The 12,318-nt window shown below is 62.9% G+C and overlaps 1 protein-coding gene across 1 annotated transcript; it reads left to right on the top strand.

The window, feature by feature from the left end:
* Positions 1-71: 71 nt before the first annotated feature.
* Positions 72-9,724, top strand: CEL (carboxyl ester lipase). Its single transcript, XM_047098193.1, has 11 exons — positions 72-2,177; positions 4,182-4,332; positions 4,425-4,547; positions 4,660-4,857; positions 5,456-5,586; positions 5,752-5,859; positions 5,980-6,097; positions 7,230-7,416; positions 7,564-7,767; positions 8,686-8,883; positions 9,211-9,724. The coding sequence occupies exons 1-11, from the start codon at positions 2,112-2,114 to the stop codon at positions 9,722-9,724; spliced, it is 1,998 nt and encodes a 665-aa protein (XP_046954149.1). The 5' UTR covers positions 72-2,111.
* Positions 9,725-12,318: the final 2,594 nt, after the last annotated feature.

The following is a 12,318-nucleotide window of genomic DNA, read 5'->3' as shown; positions in this document are numbered from 1 at the left end:
GGGGGGATCGGAGCCACAGCGGAGTTTCCTCTGGAGGTCGGGTGAGCGCGGCTCAAGTACATACGTGTCAGGCCGCAGACGGTCAAGTACGTACGCGTCAGGCCGCAGACGGTCCCGCAGCCTCGAGCCGATCCCTTACTGCTCCTCACGGGCGTGTTCTTGAGAGGCTCGTGGGGAAACTGACCCTGTTGCCTCTGAGCTCCCTGCTGTGTAGCCAGAGGGGGTGCGCGTTCCTGGTGGGGCCGAGGCTGCCCTCCCTGGGGAGCACTCCCACCCATGCCGTGGGGCGGCCGGGCCACCGTGCTGCAGGGATGCGCCCAGTCGCCCCCTCCATCAGCCTGCAGACCGGGCCACCTGGTGTGACAAGTCCCTAAGTCACTTTGACTCTAAAGTCAGGCGCCTCCGGTAAGCCTCAGTCTGCTGACCAGGCTCCTGGGCAGCACCCTCGGATGACAGATCACGAGCCCCAGTGGCTCACGGTTGGCCTAAAGTGGCCAGTCCTGGGAACCTGCCTTCTGGAGGAGAAGCTGGCCAGGCAGACTGCCCTAGAGGGCCCCACTCCCTGCTGCTGGGGACCAGGAGGGGCCCCCTCCCCCCCTCTCGGAATAATTGCCTGTGGAACACGTTCTCGGAATAGCCGGACAAAAGGCACAAGTTAACAAATAGGTTTCCTTGTCCTGGGGCAGCACCCGAGCCCCTTGCACCCGTGTCCTCATGCTGCCCAGCTGAAGCCACACTAGTCCCGGCCTGGCCCGCACAGCCCCTTCCCCGTGTCCTGACTCCTCCCACCTGCGGCTGCCCACCTACCCCCACCTCTCCCCACCCCTCTCCAGCCTGTCGTCCACTCTGCGTCCCAAAAGGTTTGGATCTGGTGGACAGGCAGGCTTGGTGACAGCAGCAGGCATGATGTCAGGGGGGCCGTGGCCTGTGTCAGAAGCACTGGCTCCCGGGTGGCACAGGGCCTGCTGGGGCCCGGTCTGAGGGGCTGTTGGACAGGGCTCTGGCTGTCCCCTGGCTCCTGAATGGGCCCCCGTTGCTGGAGGTGGTTGTGCAGCGGAGGCTGAACATCCTCCGTGAGCGGTGACTCCGCAGGCGGCCAAACTCAGAGGCACAGTCTTCAGGCCTTGTCCATGGTGGCCTTCCCACTTAGTAACCTTCTCTGACTACCGAAGTCCTACACGGTCACAGGAAACGGTAGTGGCTGTGTTTTCTATTGCCACCTACCTCTGCTCTGTTTTCTCCCCCTCCCCGGCTCTCTGATCTGTCCCTTCCCTGGTCCGTCGGTTGGTCTCTGTCTCTGCTTGGCTTTGCTCCAGGATCTTTGCCTGGCCCATTTCTGGGGCCAGAAAGCCCAGCGTTTCCTTTTCCTTAGGGAAGTCCTCAAGGCTGGGCTGGAGCCCCACTTCCCGCTTCCCGTGGGCCACCTGAGCCTCTGGTCTTCCCGTCCCAGGACTTGTGCTGAATGTGGGGTCTCCCCCGCCCCAAGGGCAGGATCACCTACGTTGCTCCGGGTCCCCACCCCCAGTGGGCCTTTGGTGACAAGAGTCAGCCACACCCACCTGTGTCCCAGAAGTCCCATGCCCGGTCCCCTGCAAACTCCTGTTGAGCTGGGGCTGGGGGGCAGGCGGGCCGTGGAGACCAAGCATGCCCATTTCTCCGAGGGTGAAACCAAGCCCTTGTGAAGAAATGAGCCAGAATGCAGGGCAGTGGGCCCCCGGCCAAGCCGAAGGCCTTGCGGCCGTCTACCCAGTACCACCTGCCTCTGCTCCCAGGTAGGCAGTGACCTGCACAGGTGCGCTGTGGGCACCAGGGCATTCGGAGCAGCCAGCCCTGGGAAAGACAGACTGTCCCTGCACCCGTGTGCGTGTGTGTGTGTGCGCACGTGTGTGTGTCCCCTACTGTGTGACCTTGGCCCAGCCTGAGGCTGGCTGGAAACAACAGCTGTCTCAGCCCCAGGTACGCTGCATGGAGCGTGGCCAGCCTGGAGGGAGGGCCGGAGGTAGGAGGAGGGAGAGGGGCCCTCTGCGGGCAGCTGGCAACTCGGAGGCTGGCTCCAGCCCCATAAATACGCAAGGGGCCAGACCAGGGCCACGCAGAGGCGGGCACACACCATGGGGCGCCTGGAGCTGGTCGTCTTGGGCCTCGCCTGCTGCCTAGCAGCAGCGAGTGCGGCCAAGGTAAGCGAGAGGCCGGCAGAGGGGGCGGGGGCCCCTCAGTCCTCACTAAGCCAGATCTGGAAGCTGGGCACAGGGCACGGTGGAGGGAAGGCAGACGGGCAGAGTCCGCGGCAGAAAGAGCCAGCCTGAGAAAGAGACCTCAACTCTCAAGACAGCATTTCCGGGGCACTTGGTGCTTTGCTCACGCTGCCAGATAAAATCCAGGATGCCAGGTTAAATTTGAGTTTTTTTGGTGCAAAAAGGGGCTTTTATTAAAGCATGGGGACGGGACCCCTGGGCAGGAAGAGCTGCCAAATTTGAGTCTTATATAAAACATGGAGAGTTTATTGTAGGAGTATGTCCTGTACAATATTTGAGATATACTTGTACTCAAAAAAAAAAAAAAAAAAATCCATCTACGTGCAATTTAAACGTAACTGGGAGCCCTGAATTTTTGTTTCCTGAGTCTGGGAACCTGACCCACAGCGTCTGTCTGGCTCTTTCCTCTCCAGAGAGGTCGCTGTCCCCTTTTTATAGAAGGGGAGATGGGCCCAGAGCAGGTGAGCTATTTGTTCAATGTCTCACAGCCACCGGTGGCTGAGCAGAAACCTGGAACCCCACTCGGAGTATGGTTCCCAACATAACCTCCATCTCCCAAGAGGAAGTTGGGAAAGTCCGGAGATCTCCTTGAGGGGGCGGGTGGGGGGGGGGGCGCGGGAGACCGCCCTGCTGCAGCCTGAGGAATGAGGCGGGGAAAGTGCTTTGGGACGAAACCCCCCAGACACGCAGCCCCCGTGTCATTCTCACCCCTATCCTGCCCTTCCGTCCCCGTCCCCACTGCCTCGGGACTTGGAGGTTCAGGTGCTGCCCCGAGGGGATGCTGCTGTCTTTTTGGTGGGGGGGGGGGGGGAGGCAGGGGCTTGTCTGAGGGCAGAAAGGACCGGGACTGCCCCTCAGCGCTCCAGCAGCCAGCACCACCCTCCCACCTTGCCACCACGGCGAGGGGCCCTGGCCCTCACCCCTCACCCGGGAGCCTCAGGCCAATCTCCGTTCTGAGAAGTGACTTCCCAGTCCCCAGGCACTGACCTGGCCCACCTCGGTGCCCCAGTAGCCCGAAGCCGGCCGGGACAAATGCCTGGAGGCCTGAAACAAGGCTGCTTATCCTGAGATGGAGAGACAGGGCCGGGAGCAGACCTGCACCTGCCTCTGGGTCCCTTGCCCCACCCGAGGCACCGGGCAGGAACTCCGGCCTCTGAATGCAGCTCCCGCCTCCCCACTCCCCTGTTAGCCTAGACCTTACAAGGTGCTGGGTCCCCGCCTGGGCTTGCGGGGCTGCCCCGCCCTCGCCCACCAGGAACCTAGTGCAGGTGAGAGCCAGGAAGCGGAGACCTGCCACCGGACCAGACGGATGGGGAGGCGGCCCTAGGAGGGGATGAGAGCCCGGCTTTGAGGTCGGACAGCTGTTTCCCTCAGGATGACTTCCAGCAGGAAAGTCTCCGTTTCCTCCTGGGACAACGGGGAGATGAACACCAGCCCCCAGGACCCCACCTAGCGAGGATTGGATGCATTGGCCGCGCGGGGGCAGGCTCAGTGCCAGGGCTGGGGACACAGCAGTGGTTCCGATGGCCCCGGGGGGGCAGAGGTCTTTCCCAGCGGTGGGAACGCGGCACGGGGCCACAGACTCCAGGCCGGCTGGACACTGGGGTGGGGGGCACAAGGGGGGCCGTGCTGCTGTCTAATCTTAGAGATGGGGAAACGGAGGCTCATGGTCACAGCCAGGTGGCCGGAGCCGGGATCCAAACCCGCCTGTCCTGGCCTACTCGGAAGGCTTCCCAGGGTGGGAGCGGGACCCCCTCGGGGAACGAGGGCAGGCGGCAGGGGCCTCGGTCTCGGGTGCGGACGGGCCCCTCCCCGAAGCTGTCTCCCGGGAGCCTCCGGACACCCTGGGGCGGCTCAGGTGGCCCCCACCCCCCCTCGGGAGGCAGAGCGGCCCGAGCCCACCTGAGCCTCGGCCCTCACCCCCAGCTGGGCGCCGTGTACACGGAAGGAGGCTTCGTGGAAGGCGTCAACAAGAAGCTCAGCCTCTTCGGCAACTATGTGGACGTCTTCAGAGGCATCCCCTTCGCCGCCGTCCCCAGGCCCCTGGAGAACCCGGAGCGGCACCCCGGCTGGCAAGGTGGGAGCGGGCAGGTGCTGGCGAGGCCCCGCGCCGGGGGTGCCGGTGGGGGCGGCTGCCGTGCTCACGCGGGCCCCGCCGGCCGCCCACAGGAACCCTGAAGGCCAAGGACTTCAAGAAGCGCTGTCTGCAGGCCACCATCACCCAGGACAACACCTACGGGGCGGAGGACTGCCTCTACCTCAACATCTGGGTCCCCCAGGGCAAGAAGGAAGGTGGGCTCGCCCTCCCCGAACCCTGCAGGAGGCCCCCGAGAGCAGCACAGGGCGCGGAGGGGAGCCAGAGGGGGGCACGCGGGGTCACCGGGCCCGCTCTACACCGCCTTAGTCTCCAGGAACCTGCCCGTCATGATCTGGATCTACGGAGGCGCCTTCCTCATGGGGGCCGGCCACGGGGCCAACTTCCTCAGCAACTACCTGTACGACGGGGAGGAGATCGCCACTCGGGGCAACGTCATCGTGGTCACCTTCAACTATCGCGTCGGCCCCCTGGGCTTCCTCAGCACCGGGGACGCCAACCTGCCAGGTCTGCTACACGTCTTGGGCACGGGGAGGGGAAGGAAGTGCGCCTGACCCCGTGAGCTCTGAGCCCCGCGGGGATGCCCCTCGACGCCCCTCGTGCTCGAGCAACTCCTGACAGTCCCCCGGGAAATCCGATTTGCAGAGCCAGGGGGCTGGAAACGGGCCGTGAGATGCGGGAGCCCCTCGGCAGCTGCAGTGAAAGGAAAGAGACTGCCGGACAGAGAGACAGACAGGCAGGGTGGGACCCGGAGAGGCCCAGAGGAGCCAGGGACACGGAGGCCAGTGAAAGAGACAGAAGAGAGGACATCGAGGTGGCGACACAGAAGCTGCAGGATAGACAGACACGGGGGGTTGTGGCAGGGGGAGAGAGAAGTGAGCAGGCCGGCCCTCCCCCAGCCTGAGCCCCACCTCTGCCCCGGCACCTGACCCGACCAGCTCCCGGGGGGACCATTCAACATCCTGGGGCTCAGCCAGGGTCTCTGCTGCCGAGGCCGCTCTCATCCCACCCACGTGGATCGTACACCTCGTGTGGGCCAGGCCCTGGCACCCCCAGCCCCGGCCAAGGGTCCCCGATGAAGGCCCACCCCCCACCCTGCCCCCAGGTAATTATGGCCTCCGGGATCAGCACATGGCCATCGCCTGGGTGAAAAGGAACATCGCAGCCTTCGGGGGGGACCCCGACAACATCACCATCTTTGGAGAGTCAGCCGGAGGTGCTAGCGTTTCTCTGCAGGTCCGGGAGACGCCTGGAGGGGGGACCCGCCCCCCACGGTGTGAGAGGGAGCCTCTGGGGGCAGGGAGGAGGGGGCCGGAACTGATGCATGGGGCGTCCTTGGCTGAGCCCGGGCTGGGCAGGGGGGGGGCGAGGCCTCAGTGACAGGGCCTCTGTGTGTTGCAGACCCTCTCTCCTTACAACAAGGGCCTCATCCGGCGAGCCATCAGCCAGAGTGGAGTGGCACTATGCCCCTGGGCCATCCAGAAGAACCCCCTCTTCTGGGCCAAAAGGGTAAAGAGGGGCCGTGGTAGGCAGGGAAGGGGCCTCCCTCCTTCCCACTCCGTCCTGACTCCGTCCTCCTCTGCCTGGAGCACTGGCCTCACCTGCCTGCCTGCCCCCCCCCACCCCCAGATCGCCGAGAAGGTGGGCTGCCCGTTGGACGACACCGCCAGGATGGCCAGATGTCTGAAGGTCACCGACCCCCGCGCCCTGACGCTGGCCTATAAAATGCCCCTGGCAGGCATGGAGTGTGAGTGGGGGCTGCCGGACGGGGGAGGGCGATGCTCCTGGAGAAGAGAGCAACTACCAGGTCCGAGGCGTGGCCCCGTCACCAGATTGCTGGCATCCCTAGGCAGCTTGCGGCCACCCCTGCGGGCCGGGTGGCCCCGGCTGTAGGAGGAGGCGGCCACGATTTCTTCTTATCCTCCTGGGTCCTGACCCCTTTGAGAAGCTGATGAGCATTTGGGTCCCAGCCCCCACGGTGCACACGGTTTTAGGGGGGATGCACGGACCCAAGACCGAGTGCCTCTGTACCAGACGACTGGTTCCTTCCCCCCCCCCCCATTCAACGCTCAGTGAACCCCCGCGGCACAGCGTCGCCGGAGTGCCGGGGGGCCCCCCAGCCCAGGGGGCTGGCATTCGCTCTCGCTCATCCTTTGATGCTGAGTAAGAGACCCCCTCACTTTGCACCTTTGCTGGACGTGAAATAAAACCGTAAGTGCTAAGCAAACCCGAAAGCCAAGCAAACACGTGGCCCCAAATGCAAACCAGCTGTTTCCTCCGGCACGAACTGGAGGGAAAACAGGCTAGGCTGGGCCTCCTGAAGGCCGGGGCCTCCACCTGCCCCGAGCCGGCTCTCCAGTCCCTTCGGGGCCAGTTCAGGGATCTGGGGGACCATGCGGACCTGGCACCGTCTCTGGCGGGCACACCGGAACCCAGCCCGGAGAGGGGTGCCTCTTTGTCCATCGGTCCCCTCAATTCCAGATCCTCCCCCTTCCTGATTTAGGCCCAGTGAGAAGTGAGGCTGGTGGGAGGACAGCCTTGGCCTCTAGATCAGTGGTTCTCCCTCTGGGTGTTGTGGCCCCAGGGCACGTGCGGCAGAGTCTCGGAGACAGTTTTGGTTGTCACACTGGTATCCCGTGGCTTGGGGTCAGGGATGCTGTTAAACGTCCCGAAGGGCGCTGGCCGCCCCGCCTCCCCGTGACGTAGAACGATCCGGCCCTAAATGCCGGTGGTGCTGGACCCGAGGGAGCCTGGTGTAGATCAGAGGGGGCAGGGGTCTACACCGCAGCCTCGCTGGGACGGAGCTGACTCTGCCCCAGAGGCTGAGGGGAGGGGCCTGTGGGTACCGGAGTTGTGTGATCCTGCCTCTCCCCCCCCAGATCCCATGTTGCACTACCTGGGCTTTCTCCCCGTCGTCGACGGCGACTTCCTCCCCGATGACCCCGTCAACCTGTACGTCAACACGGCCGACATCGACTACCTAGCAGGTACCAACAACATGGACGGCCACATCTTTGCCAGCATCGACATGCCAGCCATCAACAAGCAGAAACAGGAGGTCACCGAGTAAGCAGTGGGTGTGGGGCCCCCGGGGGGCAGTGCCCAGGGGCCGCCGAGGTAGTGGGGGCGGGGGGGGGGGGACAGTCCATGGGGGCACAGACACCCTCCCACCGGCACCGGGTGGCGGGTCCAGTGCTGGTGTGGTCCCCGCAGCGAGGATTTCTACAAGCTGGTCAGCGGGCTCACCATCACCAAGGGGCTCAGGGGAGCCAACACCACCTTTGGCATCTACACCGAGCCCTGGGCCCTCGACGCGTCCCAGGAGACCAGGAAGAAGACCGTGGTGGACTTTGAGACGGACATCCTCTTCCTGATGCCCACCAAGATTGCCCTGGCCCAGCACAGAGCCAATGCCAAGTGAGGACCTGGGCAGGGAGGCTCCCTGGGGAGGGCCACCTGGGAATCACGCACCTTCGCCCTGAGGCCTCTCTGCTGGGTGGCTCACGGGTGTCTGTGAGGCCTGGGAAGGCCGTGCCCGCACCACCTCTTTGCCCGGACCCGACAAGAACTGAGAGAGCCCCTCCTCGCCTCCCAGCCTCGGGGGGCTTTACCAAACCCTCCCGCGGTCCTCTGTCCAGCCCAGTGCTGCGTGCCCTCCCTCACCCCACAGTCCTTCCTGCTAAAAAGTTCTTTGAGTCTCCCCTGCCTCCCTCGTGCTGTGGAGAAAGAAAGAACACGGGGCGGTGAGGATCTCTGTTATGGGTTTCAGCTTTACCAACTTTCAAAGTAACTTAAGACTGTGGCCGCATTAAAAAAAAAAAACAAAAACAAAAACAAAAAAAAACCTCCGTAGAATAATACCCAATGAAAATAAAAAATAAGTGAGGAAGGTTTCAAAAGTAAGAAGATAATATTATACCTAGAATCTAGAACCAAAGCTTTGCAGCAATTAAGCGATAAATGTACCTCCGAGCTTCCTGGCAGTCAAGGCAAAAAAGGAAAACATCCAAGGGCATACACCTTGTCCAGTTACATCAAGATACAAGTTCACCTGCAGAGAAAAAAGAAATCTTTCTTGATAGCGAATTACAGGAAGATGCCTCAGTTTGTTTTGTGGAGGTGAATTATAAATACAACCGAAATCGTAGAACCCACGGATCCACGGGTTTGGCCCCCGGCTTTCCCTTCCCCAGGGATCAGGATTCTTCATGAATCTTGGGGGGACTCCCCAGATCCTTCCCTGCTGCCCCAGCCCCCCCCCCCCAGGCCTCATCTCTGGGCTGAGGCTCTGGGTGAGCCCCTTGCAACTCGGCCGGTCTCCCCTCCCTTCCTCAGGAGCGCCAAAACCTACACCTACCTGTTTTCACACCCCTCTCGGATGCCCACCTACCCCAAGTGGGTGGGGGCTGACCACGCCGATGACATCCAGTACGTCTTTGGGAAGCCCTTTGCCACGCCCCTGGGCTACCGGTCCCAAGACAGGACCGTCTCCAAGGCCATGATCGCCTACTGGACCAACTTTGCCAGAAGCGGGTAAGGAAGGCGGGGTCGGGGCTGAGCCCAGGGCCTCCTGCCCCCTTGCCCTGCAGGCCTGGGTTCCTGTGCCCTCACTTAACCTCCCCGAGCCTCGGTGCCTCTGTCGTATGTGTGGATAGAGGTACTGCTAGGCCCCGAGACCTGTGCCTCTTGGGGCTCACGCCCAGCAGTGCCCAGGACGTAGGAACGTACACCCTGATGGTGGGGTCCGTGCAGAGGGTAGAGGACTGTCAGGCAAGCCGGGGCCCAGGTGGGCTAGGGACACAGGTCTCCAGACTCCTGTGAGCCCCCAGCCCCCCAACCCAGCCTTTCTCCTCCCTGCAGGAACCCCAACATGGGCCACTCAGCTGTGCCCACACACTGGGATCCCTACACTGTGGAAAGTGACAACTACCTGGAGATCAACAGGAAGATGGATGGCCGCTCCATGAAGCAGCACCTGAGGACGAATTACCTGCGCTACTGGACCCTGACCTACCAGGCGCTGCCCACGATGACCGGAGACGGGGCCGCCCCGGCACCCCCCTCCGGGGACTCGGATGCCGCCCCCGCGCCCCCCTCCGGGGACTCCGACGCCGCCCCCGCTCCACCCTCCGGGGACTCGGATGCCGCCCCCGCGCCCCCCTCGGGCGACTCTGACGCCGCCCCCGCGCCCCCCTCCGGGGACTCCGACGCCGCCCCCGCGCCCCCCTCCGGGGACTCGGATGCCGCCCCCGCTCCACCCTCCGGGGACTCCGACGGCGCCCCCGCGCCCCCCTCGGGCGACTCTGATGCCGCCCCCGCGCCCCCCTCCGGGGACTCCGATGCCGCCCCCCGCGCCCCCCTCGGGCGACTCTGAAGGGGTTCAAATGCCTGCAGTCACTGGCTTCTAATGTCTTCGGCTCCAAGAAGCCGTAGGGTGAGACCCCAGCGGCCCACTCCCCTCCAGAGCTCTTCCTGAATAAAGCCTCATCCGTCTCTGTCTGGTATCTTCCTTTGCTCTCTTGGTCCCCACTGCAGAACGCAGGGCTCTCAGTTATGTGGTAGCCCCAGGCTCTGGGCCCACCGCCTTTCCCCATGGTCTCCCTCAGTCCTGAAGCCCCAGGAAGTCCGGAGGGCCACCCTCGCTCGAGAGAGGAGGACACGGGTTTGAAGAAGTGAAATGTCAGAGCCAGGACCGGGCTTCAGGCGCAGGTCCCTCTGCCCTGGGCCGCTGGTTCCCAGGGGGCAGGGCCGGCGGTGGCCGAGGCTGAGAGAGGAGCTGGGCTCTGCAGACGGTGCCCCCCCACCCCGGACCGGTGGAGTCCAGCCACGCCAAGCCCTCTGGGGCATGGGCAGTGACCCCTGGGTTGTAGCCGGGGTCTGGGGAACTGGCCCGGGGATAGAAACCGGCTCTGCTTGCAGCCGGATGCAAGTCGAGGGGAAGAAAGCATCACACTGGAAGGTCAGAAGGAAGAGGGTGTAAGAGGACTGGGCCCTGGGTGGCTCTGGCAGAGCTGGTTGGGGACAGGGGGGGAGGGGGGCGGGAGGCAGAGGTCAGGGCCATTCCCACATGTGGGCGTCTGGGCCCGGGCATCGTGCCAAGTGCCCAAGAGCTTAAGTAGCCTGACCTCACCATGGCCGCACGAGGTGGGCACCGAGAGGGGGACACGTGCCCCAGGTCATCAAAGACTCAAATCCAGGAACCCCAAAGCTAGTGCTTGAGACGATATTGGGGAGCCTCCCCACCCCTCACCCATTCTTTTCTCTGTGGGGAGGTGGTGAGGGCTCACAGGAGAGCGGATTCTGGAGTCCTGGATGGCTCTGCCTGGTGGGACTGGGGACAGCAGCACACGGGGACCAGCCAGCCACTCTTTCCCTCTCTAGTCACAGATTGAAGACTGAGGCCTGGGCCCCACGTGGCTGAGCTGGACAGGGGGCGAACCTGTGTCCCCCGTCAAGGAGCAGGGGGCACTCGGGCCGGCCTGTGGCCACCTTGGCTACCCTGGGCTTCTGGCTTGGTGGAGGGCTCTCAGGTGTGAAGAGGGGATTCTTCGTCCAAGACTGAGGGGAGCGACCCTCGCAGCCCTGTGGCCTCTACTGGTGACTGTCCCTGCTCTTGGCCAATGGAAACTCAAGAATGCAACAACAACGTGTCTCTCCACCACATTAGCACACACACAACTTTCCCTATGTGGTTGTACCTGCTGGGTCTGCTTTCAGGAGCCTCCTGACACAGTAGGAGAAACCCGTTGGACCCCAGTGCCTTTGACCGGCCCTGGACTGGCCCTGGGATGTGGCACTTCCCGCCCTTGTTTGTGGGGGGCGGGGGGAGGGGAAGCATAGTTGTGCCTGCCTGTCATTCAGGAAATCGCATCCCTGAATGGCCAGGCCGTGTCAGAGTGGTGGGGGCATCGGGGTCCAGGTCCGGGCGGAGAAGACCTTTCCGGCAGAGGCCGGCCTTGCACTATGTCTGGGTGATACCTGCAGTTGTCGGTGACAACTCAAGGTCATCCCACAATTCATCTGGCTTTTGCCTTTACAGGCGGTATCCAGAGGATGAAGTTGAAAGTACAGCTGACCCTTGACCAACGTGGGGGTTAGGGGTGCCGACCCCCCATATAGAACTTTTGACTCGCCCAAAACTTAACAGCCTTACTGTCGACCAGAAGCCTCACCGATAGTGTAAGTCATCGATTAACACGTATTTTGTATAGGTATTTCAAATGGTCTCCTGGGGTGCCTGGTGGCTCCGTCGGTTGAGTGTCCGACTTCGGCTCAGGTCGTGATCCTGCGGTCCGTGAGTTCAAGCCCCGCGTCGGGCTCTGTGTGGACAGCTCGGAGCCCGGAGCCTGCTTCGGATTCTGTGTCTCCCTCTCTCTCTGCCCCTCCCCCGCTCATGTTCCGCCTGTCTCTCAAAAATGAATAAACATTAAAAAAAAAAAAAAAAAGGAAAATCGTAAAGAAGAGAAAATACGTTCACAGTACTATTGTGTATTGGAAAAAAAAAGCTGTGAGGAATTGGGCCCGCACGTTCAGACCCGTGCTATTCAACGGTCAACTATGATTACCGGAGGTGCGGCCCTCTTTCTACCGTCCCCGCAGGAAAGGTTCAATGCACCCATCTCCTCCCTGACAAAGCAAAGCACGGACGTGGACAGAGAACCAACCCAGCCATCCAGGGCGTTTCGAGCTCTCAGGGCTCTGGCCTACCTACCCTTTAGGACAATTTGGCATCAACACGACTGAGTCTCTCTCTATGCTGGCGATGGCCCGATACTGGACCTCAGACCCCCATGGCTCCAGAATTCGTCTTGGCCAGGGGTGGGGGGTGTGGTGGTCTTTCACCGGCAGGACGCTTATCCCCACCAGCATTCAGCCGGGAGTCATCAGACCCCAGCCAGGATGGGCAGCCACCGTGAGCCCGGCAGGGAGAGGTGGGGGGTGGGGTGGGGTGGGGATTTTTAGCGTGTT

Source organism: Lynx rufus, unplaced genomic scaffold, assembly GCF_022079265.1.
Source record: "Lynx rufus isolate CCGP_SWC_20201006 ecotype Redwood Valley unplaced genomic scaffold, mLynRuf1.p SCAF_44, whole genome shotgun sequence".
Classification (NCBI taxonomy): domain Eukaryota; kingdom Metazoa; phylum Chordata; class Mammalia; order Carnivora; family Felidae; genus Lynx; species Lynx rufus.
This window is presented reverse-complemented; position numbering and strand designations above follow the sequence as displayed.